At 37.8% G+C, this 24,293-nt stretch overlaps 2 protein-coding genes across 5 annotated transcripts in view; both read left to right on the top strand.

Annotated features, from left to right (window-relative positions):
- The first annotated feature begins 283 nt into the window (after positions 1-283).
- On the top strand, positions 284-20,969 carry LOC135089796 (RNA-binding protein 5-like). Of its 4 annotated transcripts, none has more exons than XM_063985870.1 (18): positions 284-417; positions 640-666; positions 7,172-7,306; positions 8,731-9,095; positions 9,457-9,547; positions 9,740-9,809; positions 10,720-10,793; positions 12,035-12,142; positions 12,253-12,367; positions 14,121-14,344; positions 14,537-14,591; positions 14,715-14,890; positions 15,229-15,550; positions 15,662-15,894; positions 16,336-16,584; positions 17,040-17,233; positions 18,424-18,598; positions 20,147-20,969. In XM_063985870.1, exons 2-18 carry the CDS (start codon positions 661-663, stop codon positions 20,459-20,461), a joined length of 2,907 nt encoding a protein of 968 aa, XP_063841940.1. In that variant the 5' UTR covers positions 284-417; positions 640-660; the 3' UTR covers positions 20,462-20,969. The 4 variants fall into 4 exon arrangements, with proteins under 4 accessions (XP_063841940.1, XP_063841932.1, XP_063841922.1 ...); XM_063985862.1 differs by having other exon boundaries at positions 8,719-9,095; XM_063985852.1 differs by having other exon boundaries at positions 7,172-7,318.
- Positions 20,970-24,138: 3,169 nt separating this feature from the next.
- Positions 24,139-24,293, top strand: part of LOC135089783 (uncharacterized) — a 4,560-nt gene continuing 4,405 nt past the window's right edge. The window contains exon 1 of the mRNA XM_063985823.1: positions 24,139-24,293. This exon is cut by the window's right edge and continues 329 nt beyond it. The gene's annotated coding sequence lies outside the window, so the exon portion shown is untranslated.

The raw sequence follows: 24,293 nt of genomic DNA, 5'->3' as shown, positions 1-24,293 counted from the left end.
ACATACTGCACTTAAAATCACATTACGAATACACCAAAAATATTACTAAAATGCCAAGGATTTGGACGTGACGCCTGACAGAAAGAAAGGTTAGTGGGAGGGAAGGAAGGACTGGCTTTTCAGGTCTGCGTTCGATTCCCTGACTGCGATTTATACATTTATACATTACTATATCAGAGAGCCTGCTGTAAATCTGAAACAAACATTGCATACAGTACTATCTTTCTGGGATAAATTAACCAGAAGGTATGCGGAAATATGATAAAAGAATGGAAGTAGTAGTGGTATGATGAAGGGCAGGCCGGGGTGGAAGTTCGGACGCGCCACTATTGACTCGTCGCGGCGCCATTTTGTGGTGCGTCAGACACAGCAGTTTCTTGAAGCGATTTTGGTATTTTGATGGGACTTCCAAGCAAAGTAAGTGTGCCTAATGTGTCCATAAACTCATTCTGAAGTGAGCTTGACAATTAGGCCTATGTGTATTGGTGTGGGAAATGACAGACGGCCACATTGGAGCCACCCCCGGCCATCCTCACTCCTGTGTCATATTAGAACCACTTCCCTGATATAGGTGTGCTTGTAATGGGCTCTTGGATGCCAGCAGTGATTTGTGACTAAGTAGAGTGTTTCCATTCGCAGGTCTTGGCGGCGTGAGACAAGATGGAGGTAAGCTGTGCCTGGTGGATATGCTCCCCCACTCTCCCTGCTTGACAATGAAAGCCTCTCGCCACCACCAGTGTAACACATTTTCCCCCACTTACATATTCTTGTTCCCAAATTTCTCGGGCAAAATATTTACCCCCAAGTCCAGTTACTTTTCCCCGTGCACGTTTAATTTCTTCCACAGTGACGCCCCCCCCCCCTCTCCTACCGTGGACCGCCTCCCCTTAACTAATACTTTATTCAAAACGTAATCAACCTATTGGATAACAAGCCTGATATTGTTTCTTGTATAAGACATTCAGTTGGTACCATAAAAAAAAGTCATATAACATTTGTGAAGTTTTATGATAGGTATATAAAAATCGTACAATTTTAATTTAATAATAATAATAATAATAATAATAATAATAATAATAATAAACGGTTTATTATTTAGGCAGTTAACAAACTGAAAATGTACAGTGTGAATAGTGGTGTACATTTAACAATCTGTTGATTGATTTGGCTGTACGAGGCAGCGTAAAAAAGCGACACTTCCATGTGTACATACAGTTGACAACTTTTGGATGCTGTAAAAAAAAAAAAAGTTAAACCCGTTGTCAAGAGGTGGTCACTTTTCACACTACTACTGGTGAAGCTTGAGGCCCCCACGTATTATGCGCCAGTATTCTTGCATGTTTCATGGTGCTATAGATGGCATGTCAAAGGACTTCCTGTGGTTTATAGTCATTTTGCCCACAAGACTCCGCCCACATATAAAAGTCAGTTCGCCCAAATATAAGTTCATTCTCAACACACATTTCATGTCATGTCCACTGATCGCTCTACATTGTTGGAGTGTTTATATATCATTACCATGTATTTTTATTACAAGAAAGAATAATGCCCCAGGCCAGAATGACTCTGGGACGAGAACGAACGTGGTGACAAAGAATTAAAAAGGAAACTTAATAAAAAATATATACATGCAAGATTCAGCTGCCCACTGGGCCATTGAGATGAGCTCATGCTTTTAGTAGCTGATATGAAGACCTCTCACCCTTCACATGCTCATCCCAAGTGCTCTGGCTTAGGCTGACTAGGGCATGGTGCAGTTCCCATCTCTTGTAGAACATCATCCACTATAGCAGACGCTGGTTTAAATAGGCCTTGTGCTGCCAGTTTCTTTACCTGTAATGTTACTTTAGTGGCATTAGCAGAGCCTGTTGATGGTGGATGGTTGTGACATAAGTTCTTTACAAATTTTCCATTTTTCTGAGTTACTAGTGCTTCGCATGGGTTACTTTTAGGGCGGACAGTACACTGCCATTAAGTTACATTTGATCACTGCATTTTTTTTTGTTGTAAGTGTATCCATGACTCAATGAGCTCGTCTCTACCACGCTTTGTGTCCTTCTGAAAGAGCTGGAATGCAACTTCACTTTCTGGCTGCAGTTAAGTATCTTGTATGGCTGGGTTATCAAGTGAATCCTCTAGTTCCATTGGGAAGTCAGGTGGGTCATCAGTTGAAGACTCTTGTTCAACTGCAGGGACGTGTGGATCTTGTTCCATTGTAGGGGTGGCTGGGTCTTCCACTGGATGGGAGGTTGGTTCATCAGTGAAGGTGCAAGTATTACAATTCCAGTCAATGGAAATACCGGATTTCACAGCTGTCCAGTAATCAGCACAAGATATGCCAGTATTACATTTCCTGTGCTGCCACCTCCCACACCTGTCGCACTGCAGACCTTCTTGCCTTGCCTGTACAGGTACAAGGCACTGAATACACTCATCTGGGCAGTCTACCATCTTGCCAGGAACTGTTTTAGTTTTATGATTGTGACCAATTACAAAACATTGGTAAATGAACTACGAACTCAAAACTAAATGCGGTAAACAAGTGAGGTAAATGAACTATGAACGCACTTGCACACACACACACACACACACACACACACACACACACACACACACACACACACACACACACACACACGGCTAGTCAGTCAGGAACTAGTACCTGACCCTGATAAGCTAGTTCCCTTCTATAACCAACAAGGGAGGGGAACTAGTTTATGAGTGTCAGGTATTATAGTTTCTGATTGACTGAAAGAAATGGGTGACAGTAGTGACAAGCATAATTAGCTACAAGCTACTTCTGGTCCCATTATTATTATTATTGTTATTATTATTATTATTATTATTATTATTATTATTATTATTATTATTATTATTATTATTATTATTATTATTTCAGTACTATTTTTGTTTTGGTTATATGGACAATTACAAATGAAACAGAATATGAAGCCACTTATAACCAATGACTCCACAGTGTGGGTGAAATGACTTCACAGTGTGAGTGAAATGACTCATTTAAGTGGGCAAAATGACTCCATAGTGTGGTGAAATGGCATATGGGCAAAATGACCTGATACCCTTCCTGCCACACACATGGGTGCTGCATGTTAGGGATCAGTCAAACTGTTTGTGCTGATTTACAATCTGGATGTTATATACACACCCCACAGGAGAGTCACTCAATGTTGAAGTTTTACTCGCGCTCAGTGAAGCAGTATTTATACTCAGGTAACAAAAAATTTGGTTTCATAGAATATTCAAAACAAAGGTTCAAAGTTCCTGTGCCAGACACTCAGTAGCCATATAAAGACTCATGAAAGCTGAAATGAGTGTTTGGAACTAAGATGCTAAGTTTCCATGTCAGTCACTTTCAACCAAACAAATAAAGTCAAGTGAATGTTATACTGTCTATTCAAAGTCAAGATTGAAAGTTCCTGTGATTCATTAGCAGAAATGCTTATCAGTAAAAAAAAAAAAAAAAAAAAAAAGCCAATTAGCAGTTAGCAGAACATGCCCACCACTAGAAATGACCATATAGTGGAGGCTGGAGTGACTGGGGAGTGGAGCCAGAAAATGGGATTGGATTGGCTTGGGGCCAGAGTGACTTGAAATACATATTTTCCCTTCCATGAACATTATTTTCCCACATGATATCCTGTGGATATTTTTTGACCGCATTACACCATGACTTATCACCCTGTGATCATCTATCCTCTTCAGACATTTCCCTCAACTCCTTTGGGTATTTTTAAAGTTATTTGTTTTATTAGAGAACTACATCCATCTCATTCTTAGGATTTTCTCTCTCTCTCTCTCTCTCTCTCTCTCTCTCTCTCTCTCTCTCTCTCTCTCTCTCTCTCTCTCTCTCTCTCTCTCTCTCTCTCTCTCTCTCTCTCTCTCTCTTACTTATTAGTTAGTAGTATAACATTGTCACATATATGTTACTACTGCTTCAATAGTTAGCATTTCATCTGGAGGATCATTTAGGAGGTTGTACATGGTAGATAAGTTATATTAAATTAAGATTTAAAAAATGTGATGGGAATGATATATAGTATAATGATGAAATGAAATAATGTGAGTATATATATATATATATATATATATATATATATATATATATATATATATATATATATATATATATATATATATATATATATATATATATATATATATATATATATATATATATATATATATATATATATATATATATATATATATATATATATATACAGTGAGGTATCTGACTGAATATAATTACTTCAAATGTAGCATTTGTTATGGCAAATGTGCCTTATGGTGACTGAAAAACCTATGGAAAAAAAATCATTGGTTCCAGGGAACCAGAAAATAATTAATAAAATCCCACAATTAAAAAAAAAAAACATCAAAATGAGCACATTTGCACTACTAAATTTGAGATAACACAACAAATATATACAGAACCCTCCCAAGTTTCGCACCTCGTCCTAAATTCTTACCATTCTGATTTTTGGCCATTATCACCCTGAGTTTTGTTCTGCTTTGACAAGTATCGATCACATTTACCTTCTGTTAGCATCACGTGTATACATACAGTAAATCGCACCTAAGTTGGAACTCTCTCTCTCTCTCTCTCTCTCTCTCTCTCTCTCTCTCTCTCTCTCTCTCTCTCTCTCTCTCTCTCTCTCTCTCTCTCTCTCTCTCTCTCTCTCTCTCTCTCTCTCTCTCTCTCTCTCTCTCTGTGTGTGTGTGAAAGTAAGAACAATCTTAAGAATTGCTAAATAGAATGAGAAAGTGTAAAAGGAGGAAGCAAAGATTACATAAAATGAATGAGGGGGTAGAAAGTGAGGTTTCACTCCCTTGTTCCTTATCTCTGACAGATAAGGGGGAGGGGAGGTGACAGGGAGGGAGGTTTAAGACAGAAGGAAGAGGAAAACAAAAAAAAAAGATAGAAGGGACAGGTGGCAGATAGGTGAGCAGTAGCTCACACAGTTGGTGAGTTAGTCTTACAAGTTTTATTTTCTTATATTTTTTAAATATTTTTTAAGATTTCAGTGTGTTATTGCAGTTGTATGTTATAGCAACCATGCATTGGCACTTGCCCTACTGTATAATATATATATATATATATATATATATATATATATATATATATATATATATATATATATATATATATATATATATATATATATATTATATATATATATATATATATATATATATATATATATATATATATATATATATATATATATATATATATATATAGTGTAAATTAGCTGGTAAATGTTTATAATGTTTATAGGTACTGCCATCTTACACTGGTGGATGTAGTTTTTTTAGGTTTGTTTCAAGTGAATCAGCTTATTGCTTATATTAAAAATCACTTTTCTTTGAACTCCCTCTTATCTCAAAGTAAAACTAGTTTCCTAGTGAAAATAAATACTGAACTAGACCCATTCTAAACTTAACTATAGTATTTCAAACTCACGATGACCCACCAGGTGTTGTCCGCTTTATTGCCACATATTGAACCAAACATTCACTATAAACTGGTAACTGTCCACTAACCAGGGTATATTAGCATGAAATGTTCTAAATACCTTTTGATTTTTGCATTAGATAGTAAGTGATATGAATAATTGTTATATATATAAAGAAAAGAAGATACTTCATGAAAAAATGTGGCATATCAGGTCAGTTGACGTTGCCACCTGCTCCCGACCCAGAATCTAACGGGAGTGGGTGGGGGAAGGGTCGCCTCGACACAGGTGTGCGACTGAGTCTATGGCGCCTATGGACTTTTACCTCAGTGGTGGTGTGGAAAGAAAGTCTCTTCTCAATCAATCATTTTTAAATAATGCGTTGCAGTCCAGCTGCGAAAACACACATATCAATACAAAATATTTGTTATACTTTTGTATTCCATCATATATATCACTTAAACATATCAGGAAAAATAAATATCAGAGTTTCATTCTCTCTTATAAGCACGTGTGGGTGTCTTGATTCTTATAACAAAGTCATACATGCAAATAAAGAGAACGGTTGTCTCCGTTTTCTGAGGGGGTGGGTTAGATTTGGCACCGCCGCTCCTTGAAGCGACCAACACCTGGTGGGTCATCGTGAGTTTGAAATACTATAAACTTTCAACCCTCAAGGACTTCCCTCATATGGCATGTTTACACAAGGTGATTTTAGTTGTGTGATTACATTAACACAACTATGAAGACAATGCAGGTCAATGGAAGTGTTTACACACACTTACTCTATTTTCTTAGTCATGCAACTCAAGATGTGTGTTTTTCATTGGCAGTGTTAACACAAGGAAATCATCACACTTGAAGGTAGTGTCTTGCCTCATTGGCTAGTGCACTACACCATTGCCTTGGCAGTCTGCACACCCAGTCCATGTGAAGTTTAATCCATTCACTGGACATGGCTTTTTAGTGTGAAATGCAGCACTAGAAATGGAATATGATGACTGTGGAATGTGACTGTCTTAACATTCTCAAAGTTGATATTGAAAAATGTTAAAAAACAGATTAAATGATACTGAGAGGAAATACAAGAATTTTTTTTGCAATTTAGTCTTATTATCAATTGCCTCATGTGAAAAACTGGAAACCAGTTGAGTAATTAGTTGTACTTCTAAAATTACCTCATGTGAACAGGGCCATAGGCCTGAGTGGCAGCTAGAGCCTATAGAGCCTGGACCCCTGCACGGCACCTGACAATCCAGACATGCATAATTTTGGCTTTGAGAGCTTGAAACTTGGCCTGTTATTGTAAAAAAAAATATATATATATATATATATATATATATATATATATATATATATATATATATATATATATATATATATATATATATAATAATAATAAATAGGAAAAAAATTTAAGAAATTTTAAAGAAATCTTGTTAAATGTGAGATTGCTCTAATTTTTCCTCCCTTTTCTTAATTGTCAGTGATTCCAATGGTGGGGTACCTAAAGTCTCTCATCCAGTAATTATATTTATTCCACCATTAATGAACCCAACCAACATTATGAACATCAGTATTTGGTTGTGCTTTGTCATGACAGCTGTTAAATACAGTCCACCAGTCTGTTAAAAATGTGAAGTACCATATTGTTAATATTTTGAAGTAATGTGTTTTTCTTCCTTTGTTTGCAGCTTCAAGGCCAGGGGCTTGGTCTTACAGAAATGATCAATGCCATGGCTGCCCAGCAACACATGTACACAGCAGCTGCAGCTTATGGTAGTCTGGAAGCTGCAGCCTATGCCCAGTATCCACAATATGTAGCACAGGTAAGCTACACGGTAAGGAACATTCATGTATTGTTTATCAGACTTGCTAGAAGCCTTTCTTTTAGACTTAAAAATAATCAAAGTTGTTAAATAAACTCATATTGCTTTGTTTTTATTTTATTTTTGTATTTATTGTTTTTGTTCATTTAGATTTTGCTGAAAATATATTTCCTATTTTGCATTTAGCTTGACATTGGTGATGAAATGCAATGCTGTTTTGAAACTTGGCCTATGTAATAGTGTCTCCCCCCCTCCCCCCTCTCTCTCTCTCTCTCTCTCTCTCTCTCTCTCTCTCTCTCTCTCTCTCTCTCTCTCTCTCTCTCTCTCTCTCTCTCTCTCTCTCTCTCTCTCTCTCTCCAAATGAACTGTTGTTTTTTTGATTGGATACAAAATTTTCTTCATCTCTGGAATTTGGAATTTTAATTTTCATATCATTTACAGTAAGACCTTGATTTATAGAACCAGTTGGAATTTAAACAAGTCTAGTAAAGGCAACATGTGGACTTCTCATTCCACTGTTTTCCTTGTGTAACAAGTGATCAATTGTTATTTGCTGGCTTATATTTTACCCATATTTTTAACTATGAAGACAGTTTCTCAGTCGGGCAACAAAAAAGTTAAAGGAGATGTAACATGTTTTGTGTTGCTTTGTTTAGTATTTTCATTTTGACTTTATTGCCTGTCTGTCAGGAAACAGGAGCATACACTATGTTCAGCCTTTATTACCTGTCAAATATTAAATTATACATCTGCATGCTAATATTTTAACCTGAAATGGATTACTTATTAACTTACAAGACAAAAAAATGACAGTGATGCTAAGGCTATTCCAGAATGTCAGGGCTTTTTTTTAACTTTTCCCTTATAAGTCCTTAAGTTTCGTTAAAGAAAATTTAAATGCATTGAATGTGATATATTTGTTTTGGCTTAGTAGTTTGTTTCTTCTCATTCATTGATTCATATATAGTTGGTTTAGATGTGGCAAAAAAAAAAAAAAAACCTGTTGGATGCCAGTCATAATTCCTATTGAAAGTTCTCTCTTCCTAGTTAAGTTTAAACTTGTGAGTGGTCATCTTTATATTGTTGCTAACATTTTGTTTCCTCTTTTGTTTTATTGTATGATTTTTCTCTTTATTAAGTCGGATCTGAGAATTATGCTAAGATTACACGTTAGTAATTCAAGATTTTCTGTGGTTTGTTTTCCCAGATTACACATATTTTATCTTTTTCTATACAAGACTGTTCATTACTGTAAATAAGCTTCTGTTTACCTGTATGAATGAATATTGAAATAATAGCTCCTGAACTTTTGCATCTATTAATGATAATGAAAGTAGGCTGACAGGCAGCTACATTAATGCTCCTCAAATTTATTTATGAAGATTATAATACGTGGATTCCTTTATTTGTAGTCTCCATTTCAGGGTGCATACATTGCCTCAGCTCCTGCCCCAGGTGGTGCGAGGGGCCATGGCCGCAGCAGCCTTGATCCCTATGACAGTTATGCTGCTGCTCCTTATGAGCCAGAACCTCCACGTCACCGTGAGCGGCGTGACCGTGATGATCGTCGTAGAGACCGGGACAGAGATCGTGACAGGGACAGGAGAGATCGAGATCGGGACCGGAGAGACAGGGATCGGGATCGAGATCGGGACAGGGACAGAGACCGGGACAGGGACAGGGATAGAGACAGAGACAGAGACCGCTGGAGGGACGATGATAGGGATCGCAGTCCTCGCCGAGATCGGGATCATCGTGACTATAGGGACTACGACCATCACCGAGATCAGTAAGTGATGAGAGGACTGAAGGTGTTTCACATGTAATGGCTCAGCTTTTCCCTTAAATGTTTTGTCATTTCATGAATTATTGTCATTTTCTTCAATCAGTAGCTAGCAAATGCTTTGTTGGAATATTGATGTATTGTTATTAATTGTTAAGTTTTATTTATTACTTTAACCTGTGTTAGACCATATTGATACTGAGGTAAAATCAGTGATAGTTCTTACTTTTGATTTTTATATCTACATTTATATGTATTGACATTGAAGAAAAAAATTCTGTTGTAAATGATAAATGTATGAGAGGTCCATTACTTTTTTTTTTTTTTTTTTTTTTTTTTTTTTACAATGCCAATCACATAATTACAGCTATGAAGAGGAACGGACAGATTATAAGTCACAACCTCCCAACAATACCATCATGGTGCGAGGACTGGCCCAGCACATCACAGAGAATGATGTATGTGTTTTAATGATATGTGTTCTGCAGTTGTGTCGTTAAGTATAATCAGTAAGTGGATTATGTGGAAAATTGCTGAACTACTTGTATGTGATTGAAGTAGGTTGTTTAAAGAACACTGCTTTTGATATTCCATGATTTACTGTTTCCAGTTGGTAATTATATATCCATTTTCTCCTCCCTTCCCTTCAGATCCGAGCTGATATTTTAGCGTGCAACCTCATGCCAAAAGATATCCGACTCGTCAGGAAGAAAGAATCAGGTAAAGTAACATTTCTCATGGGCTTAATTTTCCTGGACTCCTTACGTTTTTATGTTTTAGTTTCCCCTTTCTGTTTCCATGTTCCTGTCCACCTGTGTTTGTCTCGCTGGCTGAACAGAGGCCTAGGTCACAGGGTTAGCACAAGCAAAAATGTATGCATAATTTTACAAGCATAAAATAAGACTCTTCCAGGTACCTTCTGTTTGCACTCCAGGTTACCAGCATTCTAATCTTGATCTTCGAAATTGTGAGTACGTACATTCATGGGATGAAGTCAGGCTTAGGATTGTTACATAATTCGGGTTTTAGAATATGATGTAGCTGTAGAAATGTTTCATTGTTTCTCTTGACAGATAAGAGTACATTTCTATCATTTTACAGATTTCCTAATTATTTGTAAGCTCTTGTGATTTGTTAGATTTTAATGGGAAGATTTATACTTGAATAGATTTTATGGGGAAAATATTTACTTTCATTCTTCCATGTTGTTTAACAATATTTCTTAATTGTGTGCTTTGTACCCTTCAAATATTTACACAGGACTGCAGCAGTAGCAGGAAATCCAGCATATTTCTAAAAATATGAAGCAGAGTGTGTGTATGAATCTGGAGTGTTTTGTGATTGTGTTGTCACACCAATGTGCAGCATGATATTGTATGATTATCATGGTAGACAATTAGTAGAATTCTTCAGTTCAGTTCTTTACTCTTGATATGCTAGTGGCCCCTGTGACCTGGAAGAGGCCATTGAGAGTAGATTTTGCTTAAGCCAGCGAGATGGGCACAATGTGGCTGGTTAGTGGCCACAGGGCCAACTCACGGCCATTTGAGGGTGCGACGTTGAGTGTCCCTCATGCCTCCTTTAAGAACATCATTTATTAACACTTGCTTGTGTGTGTTCTTACGTCTAGGTGCATCAAGAGGCTTTGCCTTCGTGGAGTTTACGACGGTTCATGACGCCACACGGTGGATGGAAGCCAAACAGGTATCGCGGTGAATCCCTGCCGGCCCGGCCCGGCCCCCGGCAGTTCCCTCGGCAGAGTCCCTGGACCCCCTGGCCATGGCCAAGGGGTCACGGGCCAGCCATCTCTGCCAGTAACACTGGGTTTACCTCTTCCTAAATACCATCATAGCCATTTGGTTCCTCTTGTATTTTTGCTTCCAATGTTGAGTCAATAACTTATCACTTTCTCTGAGGAACTGTTTAATGTTAGACCTTGACAATTATTGTACATGTGCGTTATGAAAGTATGGTCCCTCCCCTCCCATCCTTTTACTTCCTTGTATCAAGCATCAGTCTGACATCACTTGAGTGCACAATAATTTTATTATTTCTGCAATTCACGCTTGCTCATATTTGTTCATTTCTAGTGTATTTTATGTGAGCATGTATACCTTTCTTCATCGAATGAATGTTGGATGATTGTGAATACATTAGTAGATTAAGCTGACTTAGGAATCAGTGAATTTAAGACTGTAGCTTTTTGCTCAGCTGTGTAAGGCAGTGGCTTATTAACATATTGGGCATGGCTAGGGATAAACTGACTTAAGGCCACCTCCATTCATAGGTAATGATAAATCCCCTTTTCTTAAGATGTACTTCACTTCCCCTTTATGTCAAGCAGTGCATCCTATAATGTTTAGTTGGTTGAAGGAGTTTGCATCCAAGAGGTGGTCTTATTATGTCCCCCCAAAAAAAAGCTTTTTCTCTGGAGTCATGAGAGCACATTCCTGGATGCATGCTTACGACAATCAGTGAAACCTGTAGCTACTGTTTATTCAACTCCAATGAGAAATGATGCCATCCAAGGAGCAAGCCTGGTAAGGGTCACCCTGTGGGACCCTCTCTGCTTTAACAGCATCAGCAACTACTACAGCCACAACAGTAAACGTGCTCACCCGAACATCCACAACAACAAAGTCTCGGCACCAAGGTTCTCCTCCAGCCAGGGTGTTGGCACTCCTTCCTCTGTAGTTTGAGCATTATCACTTTTGCTGGTTCATGCCACATGGGGTGAATCTGGGAAGAGCCCACAGAGAGAGAAAAATTTTGCTAATCACAATTAGACACATTTCCCTTCTTTCTGTACTTTTCTTACCTGTAGGACTTACTCTTCCTTTCACTCATATCTGGCTGAACTGGAGACCAAAAGTGGAAGCTCATGTAAGATACATAAAACTCTGTATAAGATCACGTTGTAATATGGTTGATGACTTTCTCTACAGGGTGTCCTCATTCTTCAAGATGTATATAGAGCCACACTGCAATACTCGATTCCCAAAGAGTCCTCAGAGCGTCAGTCAAAAGCATCACAAGATTGGTTTTGTATCAGGGTAAGTTTATTTTATTGTGGTTTAGTGAATGAAAAAGGGGAAACTAACTGAACACTCAAATACATAATTTATTACTGTGAACCAACAAATAAGTAATTCTTTAATTTCAGTGTGGGGCTCATAATTTCAAAAGAAGAGACTCCTGCTTCAAGTGTTCAGCTCCTCGGCATGAGTCAGAAGCAGGGGAAGAGGGAAGTGATGAAGTTTGCACCTATCCAACCAACAGTATGTTGTATTTTCTTGAGACCCATCCCTTCATAGTTAGAGCATATTCTTCCGTATAAAAATAAGTAATCTCTTAGAACTCATGTTAAAGTGAAAATATAGAAGTATAGTTTTGTCTAAGCCAAATGTGTTGCATGTTATTGGCTTGCAGGCACTTGATGTATAATGTAGAAAGCAGTAGAAAAATCGTAATTTCTATATATTGCTAAATACCTTATGTATTAGATGGTTATAAAAATATGCATGTTAAAGAGTAAGATAAGATAATTAAAACATTGCACATAGAAAGGGAGTCATGCGCCACCCTTGGCCAGTCTCAATTTATTGCATGTAACCTTATTTTCATCCTTCTATCCAGTGGTAGTGGGTGTGACTCCCTTGCGCCATTAGAGGTAAGGTAGAAAGTCCCTACAAAAATGTGTGTTTCCTCGCTCCTGTTGACACTCTGTGCCTGCGGCCTGGGAGCACAGGCACAAGAGAAGGGAGTCATATCCCAGGTGGCAGGGTAGGGAGGGCATGACAGAGGTGAAGTTGAGCCATGCTGACCCAGCAGCCAATCAGTGGACAGTCATGCGCCATGCCTATCTAGCAGCCAATCAGCTGGCCACCAAAGCCAGTGATTTGGACAGCAGAGGCCCTTTACACACGCTTTTGTGATAGATAGCTCTCTGTGATGCGTATAACAACAGATTTACCACATTGTATGGAGTGACGCTATTGAAAAATAGTGCAACAATGTCTGGGCATCATTCTGGTGAGGCCAGTCCAGTGCCTGGCCCATCAGGAGTAAGTGGAGGTGTTGGTGTAAACTTTGTGTTAGGCTTTCTCTCACACCGTGATTTTTGTGAATCTTCTACTTTGTTTAGTGATGATAATCCAGATTATGTAGATGTAGGAAGTGATAGTGATTCTGATGATGTGTCTCGTATAAGTATTAATATAGGTATGTAATAGTCTGGTACAAGGTGGTGATGGTGGTGGTGATAATGACAATGGTGGATGTTGGTCTCACGGAAAAAAAAAAAGGGGGCATAAACTAGTAAGGTAGTTTGAAGGCTGGGGGTATTAGATATACTCAAATATTAAAAAATAATTTTGTCACAAATTGATTTAAAACACACTGAAAAAAAAAAAAAAACATCACTTAATCATACTTGTTATAAGCTTCATTTCCATTAAAGAATTTACAGGATAGCTTGAAAATAGCTGAGTTACATGTGTTTGAAGGTTGCCAAACTTTGATGCTTTATTTTATTTATTTATTTATTTTCAATTAATTAATTGATTAATTAATTAATTAATTTTATTTTGTTTTTTATTCTATTTTATTTATTTATTTTCATTTATTTATTTTTATTTATTTATTTTATTTATTTATTTATTTATTTATTTATTTTTTTTTTTTATTTATTTATTTATTTATTTATTTATTTATTTTTTTGTGTATGTGTGTGGTGTGTCACTCCCTTTCTATGCGCATTGCTTCAGTTATTTGTGCGTGTGTATCTGTTAGTGTGTGTGTGTGTGTGTGTGTGTGTGTGTGTGTGTGTGTGTGTGTGTGTGTGTGTGTGTGGTGCATCTCTCCTTTTCTATGTGCGGTGCCTTAATTATTTATGAAGTCATTATTTATTCATAGCTGAGGACTTTACAGATTATATTTTTACTTAAGGGAATTAAGGAGCTTGACTATGTATAGCTGGTGTCATGTTTAGTGTGGCACTACAATGATGACTTTTTTTTTTCACTTTGACAGCTCTTCTTCTCCGTGGTCTTGATGTCTTGAGCACGGAGGAGAGTGTGTTACAAGGGATCCAGCATGCTGGTAGCGACTTGCCCATCCGATCTGTTCGCATTGGGAGGGACCCTCTCACCAACACATCGAGAGGAGTCTGCTATATTGAACTTAATTCTGTGCTGGATTCCATGCAACTTCACAATAAGCTTGCTCATTCCCCTCCCACTATTGACAATAAGCAGGTTAGTTTTGTTTTTGTTTATTATCCTTTCATGGATTACATCCATGGATCAAAAGTATTGAGAGTTGTGTTTTAATGTACAAATTTCTTTTTGTATTATGAAGTGGATGTTCATTAAACCATAGCTAAATATTGAATATTTCAAAGCCATGTTAGATAACAGTGGAAATGACATGCTATTTTTCCTCCACAGGTGACTGTATCATACTGCAAGTTGAACCAAAATAATGGAAATAATAACAGTTCAGGTAATGTTGGGAGTATTCTTTATTTTGTATTAGTTCATGTTTATATGTGACAAGATTTCATGGAGTTAAGCAAAAAGAAGTGAAGCATCTGGTAACAGTGATCATTTTCTTTTTTGTCTTTAGGTAATAACTGGTCAGGTCAGCAGCAGCAGCAGCAGTATCACCAACCAGCTGAGTACACTGCAGGTGCTGACATCAAGCAGCTGGCAGAGTACAGTGCCTCCTTATATGCACAGACTCCTGAAGAACATGCTTCCTATGTACAGTACTACACAATGTACTATCAACAGCAGGCTCAGGTAATTGGCAAAGAAGCATGCATCTAGCCACTTCTAGAGATATCTTCCTGTAGGCATTACCATAAGTGTTAACTTTTGATGTTATTTATTAGTTGTGTATGCTGCTTACATTCATATGAAACAATAAAGGTTGCACTGAAGGTACTTGTGAATTTTGTCTTAAAAAGTGTTAAGATTTGCACTATTTGTTATTATTTATTTTCTTATTTTATTTTAATTATTTATTTTATTTATTTTTATTTATTTGTTTTATTTCAGTTATTTATTTATTTATTTATTTTTATTTATTTATTTATTTTTATTTATTTATTTATTTATTTATTTATATTTTTTTTCAGGCATACCAACAAAATCAGCAGCAACAAGGAAGCTCAAATCAGTCAGATTCCGTCAATGCTGCAGCAGCTGTGGCTCAGTCCGCTTTACAAGCCATGCATCAGAAGTCTGCAGCTTCAACTGCAACAAGTGCAGCAGCAGCAGCTGCTGCTGCCGCCGCTGCTGCTGCTGCTGCTGCTGCTGCTGCTGCAGCACAGAGCACTTTAAGCACAACCACAACTACCACCACTACCACCACCTCAGAACAGACAACAACACCAACTACCACTACTTCCACAAACTATGATGGTGTTCAAATGCAGAGTGGAGAATATCCCACCTATCGTAAGTATATCTAATGGAACTTCTTCCTCTGTAAAACAACTCTACAATAATGGTGTTCATTTAAAATGAAAGTTGGCTGTATTGTAATGGACTTGAATTTTTATTTTGCAGCACCACCTGATGTCAGCACTTACCAATATGATGAAACTTCTGGTTACTATTATGATCCATCCACCACCCTCTATTATGATGCCAGTAGTCAGTACTACTACAATGCAGAATCTGGCCAGTACCTGTACTGGGATGCAGAGAAATCCACATACCTCCCTGCTCCTGTTGGTGAAGATGGTCAAGTTGGCAAGAAGGGAGATAAGAAAGAAAAAGAAAAGGATAAACAAGACAAGGTATGCTACTGTTTTAGGAGTCTAGTAAACATGATAGAAAACAAAGTATAAGTGCTTGGGCTGTTATAGTGTTGTTGATGTATAACAATTTATTTGTGTATGTGATATATTCTTGTACATTAGGTAAACCATAGAACGTAACCTCTTGAAGAATAAAGATTTCAGTTCTTCATATAGGATACTAATTACATTGTAAATGAGTCTGTCATGACACATTGCACATTATTATATATGTACTGAATTCAAAACTGATGTCAATATGTAGGCCATGTGTTAAACAAAAGAGATTTGGAACAATATCTTGTATCTCTCTCTCTCTCTCTCTCTCTCTCTCTCTCTCTCTCTCTCTCTCTCTCTCTCTCTCTCTCTCTCTCTCTCTCTCTCTCTCTCTCTCTCTCTCTCTCTCTCTCTCTCTCTCTCTCTCTCTCTCTCTCTCTCTAGGTCAAAGTAGCCAAGAAGATTGCAAAGGATATGGAGAGGTGGGCCAAAGCACAGAACAAAAGGAATGAGAGTTCTGTGGGCAGCAAGATTGCTGCAGGTGAGCCTGTAGGAGGAGCCAAAGGTGAAGGAGGCGGCACTGGTGCTGCTGATGCTGCTTTTGCTGTCTTACTGGAACGCAGGGATCGTGCTGCTCTTGCAGAGAAGCAAGCACAAGTGTTCCATATGCATATGAAGAAGGAGGCACCACCTGTGAGTTCATAACACATTGTTTTAAAAATGCAAGGCATTGAAATAAATTGGTTTTGAAATATTAAGAACTTCTGTATCTGTATTACTAAAGAAATTAAGTATTTTAATTTTGTTAATATTTATATTGATATTGACTTGCTTCATTACAAACCTTTTCCTTACTCTATATACCTTACAGTGCATCCCACACTGCTATTCATTTTGACCTGTCATACACCTGATTATGTGTTAGAGCTTTGTCTAAGCTATCATTTGTCAGGACATGAGCCTCGTATATAAATTCATGGATGGATTGATAATTATTCACACAAGTACTTGCTCTTCTAGATCTGTCCTGTTCATCAATAGGTTTTATTTTATATATTACAAATTATGTTTAACAAACATACATTATCTTGTGGAATAGGATTGCATAATGAGATTCCCTAACATGTATTATTTTGGATTATTGACAGGTATTAGCAGGACTTAAGAAATCTGGACTAGTGGCTGCATATGGAGGTGAAGGCAGTGACAGTGAGGAAGAGAGTGGAGCTGGCTTGAATAATCTTGCTGGAGATGAGAGATGGGAAGACAAGCTTGTGGACTACCTCAAGATGGCCTGCCTTCTTTGCAAGCGACAGTTTCCTAACAAAGAGGCCCTTGGCAGGTATAAGAGCATAAGAACATACGTGTTAGTTATTTATTTGAAGGAGAGCATCTGATAGACCGTGTTCTTACCAGTTTCATAAAAAAGATGAATATCCAATTGGTAACCACCTTCCATTATCTTTCACGATACATGGGAATTTTCTGGAAATTTCTGTAGAAACGAGTGTGTTTTCAAAGCCAGTGGTGCTCAGTCTTTTTGTGTGACAGGGCCACATTAGATGGTCATTGTGTGATGAGGGCACCACAATACCTTTAATGTGAATATGCACATTAATTAACCTATTGCACATCATCGTGCTCTCAATGATGACATGCAGCCTCTGTGACAACATGATATCAACTCACTATAACTGTCAATAGCTGAGTCACATCAGCAGAATCAGTGAGACTTGCCAGCCAGCACTCGTGCCACTATGAATGTACCCTCAGGCCACTTTACTATACTCTCTTTATTCTCGGAAGAATGTTTTAGGCCTTGGCTGAGATCCATTAGCTACTTTGCCACATCACACAGTTTCTCTTAAATATATCGGTTCTTTTTACTTTTTATTGAAATTGAAGAATTAAGTATAGACTGTTTAGCTCGTCAAACCATGCAGTGCTATGAATGGTTTGAGTTTTAAGATGATAAATAGTCTGGGTTTTACTTAAATGTCACAACATTTGACAACATAGGTTTGTGGCATTGTCATCTAGGTCAAGCACCTGAGGTGCTTATCCGTAGGGTCAGGTCAGAGAGAGGAGTGGCTCAGCCTCTCGAGGGGTTGCCTGTCGTTTCCACCAAGATGTTAAACTGATAATTGGTCTTGTAGAGACATGGCAATGCAGCTCGTGGGGGAATTTCCCTACTCGGCCAATGCCCAAACATTCTTCCAGGAGTAAAAACACTAGAGCTAATTAGATATGCAATAACCTGCTCATCATTATAATACATAACTAATATTAGCAATTATTGTATAGGTAATTTATATTGCTGCATATCTTAAATGCGAACAAGTAGTATTATAATAGTGTAGCGATAAGAAGGGTATTTTTTCGTTACTTGACAAAGCTGTTATTAAACTTCCTTGAGGGTATGCAGTCCTCAAGTGGTTAGTTGAGCATCTCTGTTCTAACCCTTCAGATATGCCAATAAGGCATAGGAGGGAATTTAAATAGAACTTAGCAAGTCTCTCTCTTCCATCACAGGCATGTACAACTTTCTGATCTTCATAAAACTAACATGGAAAACATGAGGAAAGCAAGAGGGTCTGGAGAGGGAGGAGGAGCAGGAGGCCTTACCTCAGCCCAGTATAGAGATAGAGCCAAGGAAAGGCGTCAGAAGTATGGAGAACCCAGTGTACCAGCACCTAACAAACTAAAGGTAAATTTATTGGATGTTATTTGTTTTTATTGGCAGATTTCAGTCTGCCTGAGTAGAAGCTTTATAATACTTCTTTACTTACATAAGGAAATACATGAATTTCATTTATTAGCCACATAATGCTTTATATATCTTGTGTTATTGAGGTTTTCTGATGTTTAGGTTATAAGATAGGTAGATTAATTAGGTCAGAATTGGATGCCATCGCCTTGCAGGCAGATTTAGATAGAATGAATTAATGGACAGATAGATGGCAAAAGCAGTTTAGTATCAACAAATGCAAAGTACTTAGCGTAGGTAGAGGAAACCTACACAGTAGGTACACATTAATCAACCAAACTCTGATAGGTACAGGGTACGAGAAAGATTTAGGAGTTATAGTTAGCTCTGAACTCCATCTTGGGAAACAATGCATAAAAGCCAGAAACAGGGCAAATATATAGGGCACTAGGATTCATTTTTAGGAGTGTTAAAAGTAGAAGGCCGGAAGTAATATTAAAGTTATACTTGATGCTGGTCAGACCTCATTTAGACTACGCTGTGCAGTTCTGGTCCCCACATTACAGGAAAGATATAGGTCTGTTAGAATCAGTACAGAGGAGAATGACTAAAAGGATACAGGGGATGAGGAGTATTCCTCACAAGGCGAGATTGAAGTTGTTAAATTTACATTCTTTAGAAAGATGTAGGTTAAGAGGGGAGCTGATAGAAGTCTTTAAGTGGCATAAGAGTTATAACAAGGGGGATGTAAGCAAAATTCTTAGGATCAGCAACCAGGGTAGAACAAGAAATAATGGGTTCAAGCTTAAAAAATTTAGGTTTAGGGAGGAGATAGGAAAAAACTGGTTCTCAAATAGAGTGGTAGATGAGTGGAATGGACTCAGCAGTCATGTTAGTGCTAGGACACTAGAGAGCTTTAAGAGAAGATTAGACAGGTTTATGGATGGGGATAATAGATGGAGATAGGTAGGTATATTTTATACAGGGACTGCCACATGTAAGCCTGGTCTCTTGCAGCTTCCTTTATTTCTTATGTTCTTATGTTTTGGATCAGTTTGGCAGTTTTGAAAATGTAGCCCCAGTTAAACTTTTTCTGGTGTGCTGTAAGCTTATTTTTTCGTAAACCTAATTATTATCATCATTAGTTTTGATAGGCAGATTTTGATACTGGCATAAATCAGCTTTTGTCACTTACTGGTAGCTCATTAAATTGCAGGGCAATACACTCTTAGTTTATCATGCCTCGTCCAGCCATATAAAAGTTGGACATAGTGTGGGAGGACAGTTATGAAAGGAATTAAAATAATTTATAGATATGAGGATGGAGGGAAAAGCCAATGAGATTTTTGCCTTATGAGTAAGATCAAGACTGGTGTGCTGTAGCAGTGTAAGTTTGGTATGTTCATAGACACTTGTCTGAGGGAAATTAAAGCTATGGTCTCTTTCCAGATACAAAAAAGTAAGGTTGAAATTCTTGACCATCTGTATGGCATGAGAAATGTTGAATTTCTGATGTATAAACCACATTAATCCACAGCCTGTTTTCAGGAACGGTACATTGCCTCAAGGGAAGAAGTGGCAGCCTCCAAATATGAAGAGCCAACCAAACAAGGCATTGGTAGTGACAACATCGGCAATAAACTCTTAAAAAAGATGGGATGGACCGATGGTCAGGGTCTTGGAAAGGCTAACCAGGGACGAACATCCATTATTGAGACAGAGAGGCGTGTGGCCACTGCTGGATTGGGCCTGCAGGGCAGTACTTACAGTGTTGTTGGGGACAGCTATAAAGATTGTGTCAAAAAGATGATGTTCCACAGATATCAGGAATTGGATGCACAAGAAAAGAATACGAAAAACTAGCAAGGTTGTAATGTCAGATGGTTGTTGAAAGTGAAAAAATATAAGGTAGTGCTGCTTTGAGAATTAGAAGTAAATGTATTTCACTGGATTTCTCTCTCTCTCTCTCTCTCTCTCTCTCTCTCTCTCTCTCTCTCTCTCTCTCTCTCTCTCTCTCTCTCTCTCTCTCTCTCTCTCTCTCTCTCTCTCTCTCTCTCTCTCTCTCTCTCCTCTCCTCTCCTCTCCTCTCCTCTCCTCTCCTCTCTCTCTGATTGTGGTCAGACATTCTCAGTCTAGCCATTCTCCATTTCCTGCTGCTACTGTATCTTGGACAGTATGGTTAAGTACTCTGGCTGGAGAATTTAGTAACTGCTCTCTGTGGATAGTGCATTCCAGGCAGTGAAATATGCTGAAATCTTTTCATTTGCTCATAACCTTGATCATATTCTTTGACTCAAACTGGAAAGTTTTGTTTGTAATGGTTTTATAAGTGTTGGATTTATGATTTTTGTAATAAACATACATTATTCATGCACATGAAAATTGATTCACTAAACATGCATCCTAAATTCTACTTAATTATAGTATCTTCATAATGGTCCACTTCATGGGAACATTGTTTATTTATATTATTGAATGTAGTCCATTCATCACTGAGCACGTATGCTGGGTATGTAACAAAACTACTACTAAGTGTGTTTGTTTCTGTGTTTGGATGGGGGTGGGGTGGTAGGTCCATGTGATAATCTGAAATACTTCTTGATGGAGGATTCAGACTGACATTCTGTATAAAGTAATTTAGCTTATTAACGGAACCCTTGTTTGTATGTAATTGAATATTAAATTAAATGTTTAATGAACATAATCTCTTGTCATGAGTTAATATTCCATCAGACCAGTTTACTAACATTGCAATATATTGGAGCAGTGTTTGTGTGTGCTGTCATGGCTTTCAGTTACATGTCTTGTTTTCATTGGTTACCTACATGTTTAGTGGTTCCTTAGGTATGTCAGTGTTGATAATCAGGAACTGCAACATCTGTTAATGCTACATATGGAGGGGTTCCTAATCTCAAGTCCATAGAGTGTTTTCTGGAGGAACATGAAGGAAATTAGAAATGAGTGCAATTTAGGGGAAGTTTGTAACTGTGTTGGAAGCTTATAAATGTTCATTCTCTTACTGCATCATCAGTTTATGGGGTTGCAGAAGCACTGAAATTGATCATCCATCAGAGTATGATAGAAATTACATGGATGTTGGTACAAATTTGCCTTCTTTTCTGAAAATGTAAAATATCTTTCAAGAAAGAAGGATAAAGTAGAATGACTGACACTAAAAGCATTTAAGCCCTTGTGCTTCCTTCTATTTTACTTAAAGGTACTTCATGAAGCTTGTGGTGCAGTGCAACTGCTATTAACTGAGACTTTGAACAGCATCAGTTCTTGTTAGGCTGTTTAATTTCACAACATAACACAAGACTGAAGTATTACAGACTTCCTACAGCATAAAACCACTGGTAGGTGAAATTGTATCTTTACTGTTGTGCTTTGTGGGGGCGGAGTATAAGGGGTTGCTGGTATAGTGGTGTGCGGGTAGAGACAAAGTGGAAGTTAAGCGGCAGCCTTGCATGGCGCTTTCAAGGGAGGCAGCAGTCCTTCAGGCGCCAGCTCCTTTCAAGTCACCACCACAGTACTACTCAAGGATGCTGTACACTTGTTAACCCCTGCAGCAGTCATCCTTGGTAACTTAAATCCTGATGCTGGTCACTAAATGTCATAGCCCATGAAGATCTTCACGCCATCACAATTTGAGAGTGATATTAGTGACCAACTATGAGTATGCATTTCTAAAGAATAACTTGTTTTTCAAGAGTAGCGAGCGATTCATCAGGCCCCAGTTCCAGTGTGTCCATTGTATATAGACTCGATTGGAGATGCCTTTTTTTTTTTTTTTTTTTTTTTTTTTTTTTTTTTTTTTTTTTGTGTGTGTGTGTGTGTGTGTGTGTGTGTGTGTGTTGGTGTGGGTATGGGCGTAGTTGTGGGGTGTTTGACAGTAGACTGAAAAATATCAAATTATGAAGTACAATGACCGTGTGTGGTGTCAGACACGTCCTGAGGTTCAGTCGCTAGGGAAGTGACATGCACTTACTGTATCTATGGGGTACTTGCATGTCTTAACCTGGCTTGCGGGCTTAGAAGGGCTATGCATTTATGGATGTATATACATATCACCTAGGTAAACTCAAAATTCTGAATGGAGACCGAACATAGTATTGCTTTGAAATCTGTGACTATCAGTGACTCGTTCCCAAAATCCAGTTGGTATGTCACGACCACACCAGTAACAGCTGTGCTAAGACTACCGTTGCTCTAGAAGCCAGAGGGAAAAACGAAAATAATGAAGAAAAGTCTAAGATGTTCAGCTGGCTTGTATTCTTGCCTCTCATTAGCAAATGGATTTGCTTTATCTGTTAAGGAAACATTGATATCCATGACAATCCGCAACCAGTATCTGAGGGTTACAGCAGGTTGAACAAACAAGGTTCACGCTCGGCAAGTCGTTACTATAACAATTGACATATATGCATTTTACAAGTTGGACACCTATGAATTTCATTAACATATCGTGTGCACCTTATCGTTACACAGAGAGAGAGAGAGAGAGAGAGAGAGAGAGAGAATCAACGTGGTTGCTCAAACGGTATTGATCTGTTGTCGTCGCTGCCAGGTGTTGAGGGAAGAGGAGGGTGGGGACAGTAGGAGTCTAGGTTTCGGTCTCTACAACAAACTTCCACCGGAATAACACTGATATATCATGTGTGTGTGTGTGTGTGTGTGTGTGTGTGTTAGAAATCCACGGATGAAGTAGTTAGTTTCTCCTAATACACTGAAGACACAAAAGACACAAGTAATGTAGTATTTAGGAGGGACCCTAGTCGCTTTTAAAGGAAGACCATCACATAAGCGAAGCGGTGCGTGTAAAATGCAAGGCGCCATAGACATTATTTCGTCGTAGAAGGTACTGACTCATGCTAAGCGTTGTGTGATGCTAAGTCCGGCGATACCTAGGATGTTCATTACTATGCATTTTCGCTGCAGTCCTTCAGTGTCTATGTTCGTGCTGGAAGAACATGAAATAAATAAATAAAATACATTAATAAATAAGTAAAATGATAATAATAATAATAATAATAATAATAATAATAATAATAATAATAATAATAATAATAATAAGTAAAAAAATCAAATTATGAAATTATGAAATTATGAAGGGAAGCTGCAAGAAGCCGTCAGGTCTACACGTGGCAGTCCCCGTAAATTGTGGTAGCCTTAATGACCGCTGGTGATACACATATACTGTACGTACTGTACGCAAATATCAAATAAAATAAATTATCCCAGAATTAGTAATAGATGTTGGAATGTGTTTTAACTTGCTTCACTTTTTATCTCGAGTGGTTCCAGAAAGGAAATCCACACCAGCAATTCCAGTGCGGTTACCGAGATCATTAAACATTTCAAAGATTTGTAAGGTATCACAGAAATCATCGAATATTGTGGATAATGAAAGAAGAAATAGAACAAGTATAACATCTGCAAGTAAGGTGTCTTAATGAATACTTGTCTTGTATATACTATATGTGTCATTAATCATTAGTACTGTTTTCTAAATTCTATACCTTGTTATTTGTGCTAATTTCTAGTCATTGGGAATTATTAGGAATTATTGAAGTCAAAACAATATCAGTATGCAAAAGAACTTCTAAAGTATACAAAAGTCCTCATTATTATGTCACCATTTGACTTAACACTGACCTCCAGATGTCAGTGAAAATCAACCAGTAGCCATTGTGTG

This window comes from Scylla paramamosain, chromosome 3 (genome assembly GCF_035594125.1).
Source record: "Scylla paramamosain isolate STU-SP2022 chromosome 3, ASM3559412v1, whole genome shotgun sequence".
NCBI lineage: Eukaryota > Metazoa > Arthropoda > Malacostraca > Decapoda > Portunidae > Scylla > Scylla paramamosain.
The sequence above is the reverse complement of the archived record's forward strand: the minus strand, read 5'-3'. Positions and strand labels throughout refer to the sequence as shown.

Excerpts from the sequence above, each read along its gene's own strand:
- LOC135089796 (XM_063985843.1), top strand. Across the intron at positions 9,548-9,739 it reads AGCACATCACAGAGAATGAT|ATCCGAGCTGATATTTTAGC; the intron begins GTATGTGTTTTA and ends CCTTCCCTTCAG. Across the intron at positions 16,585-17,039 it reads TGAAGAAGGAGGCACCACCT|GTATTAGCAGGACTTAAGAA; the intron begins GTGAGTTCATAA and ends GATTATTGACAG.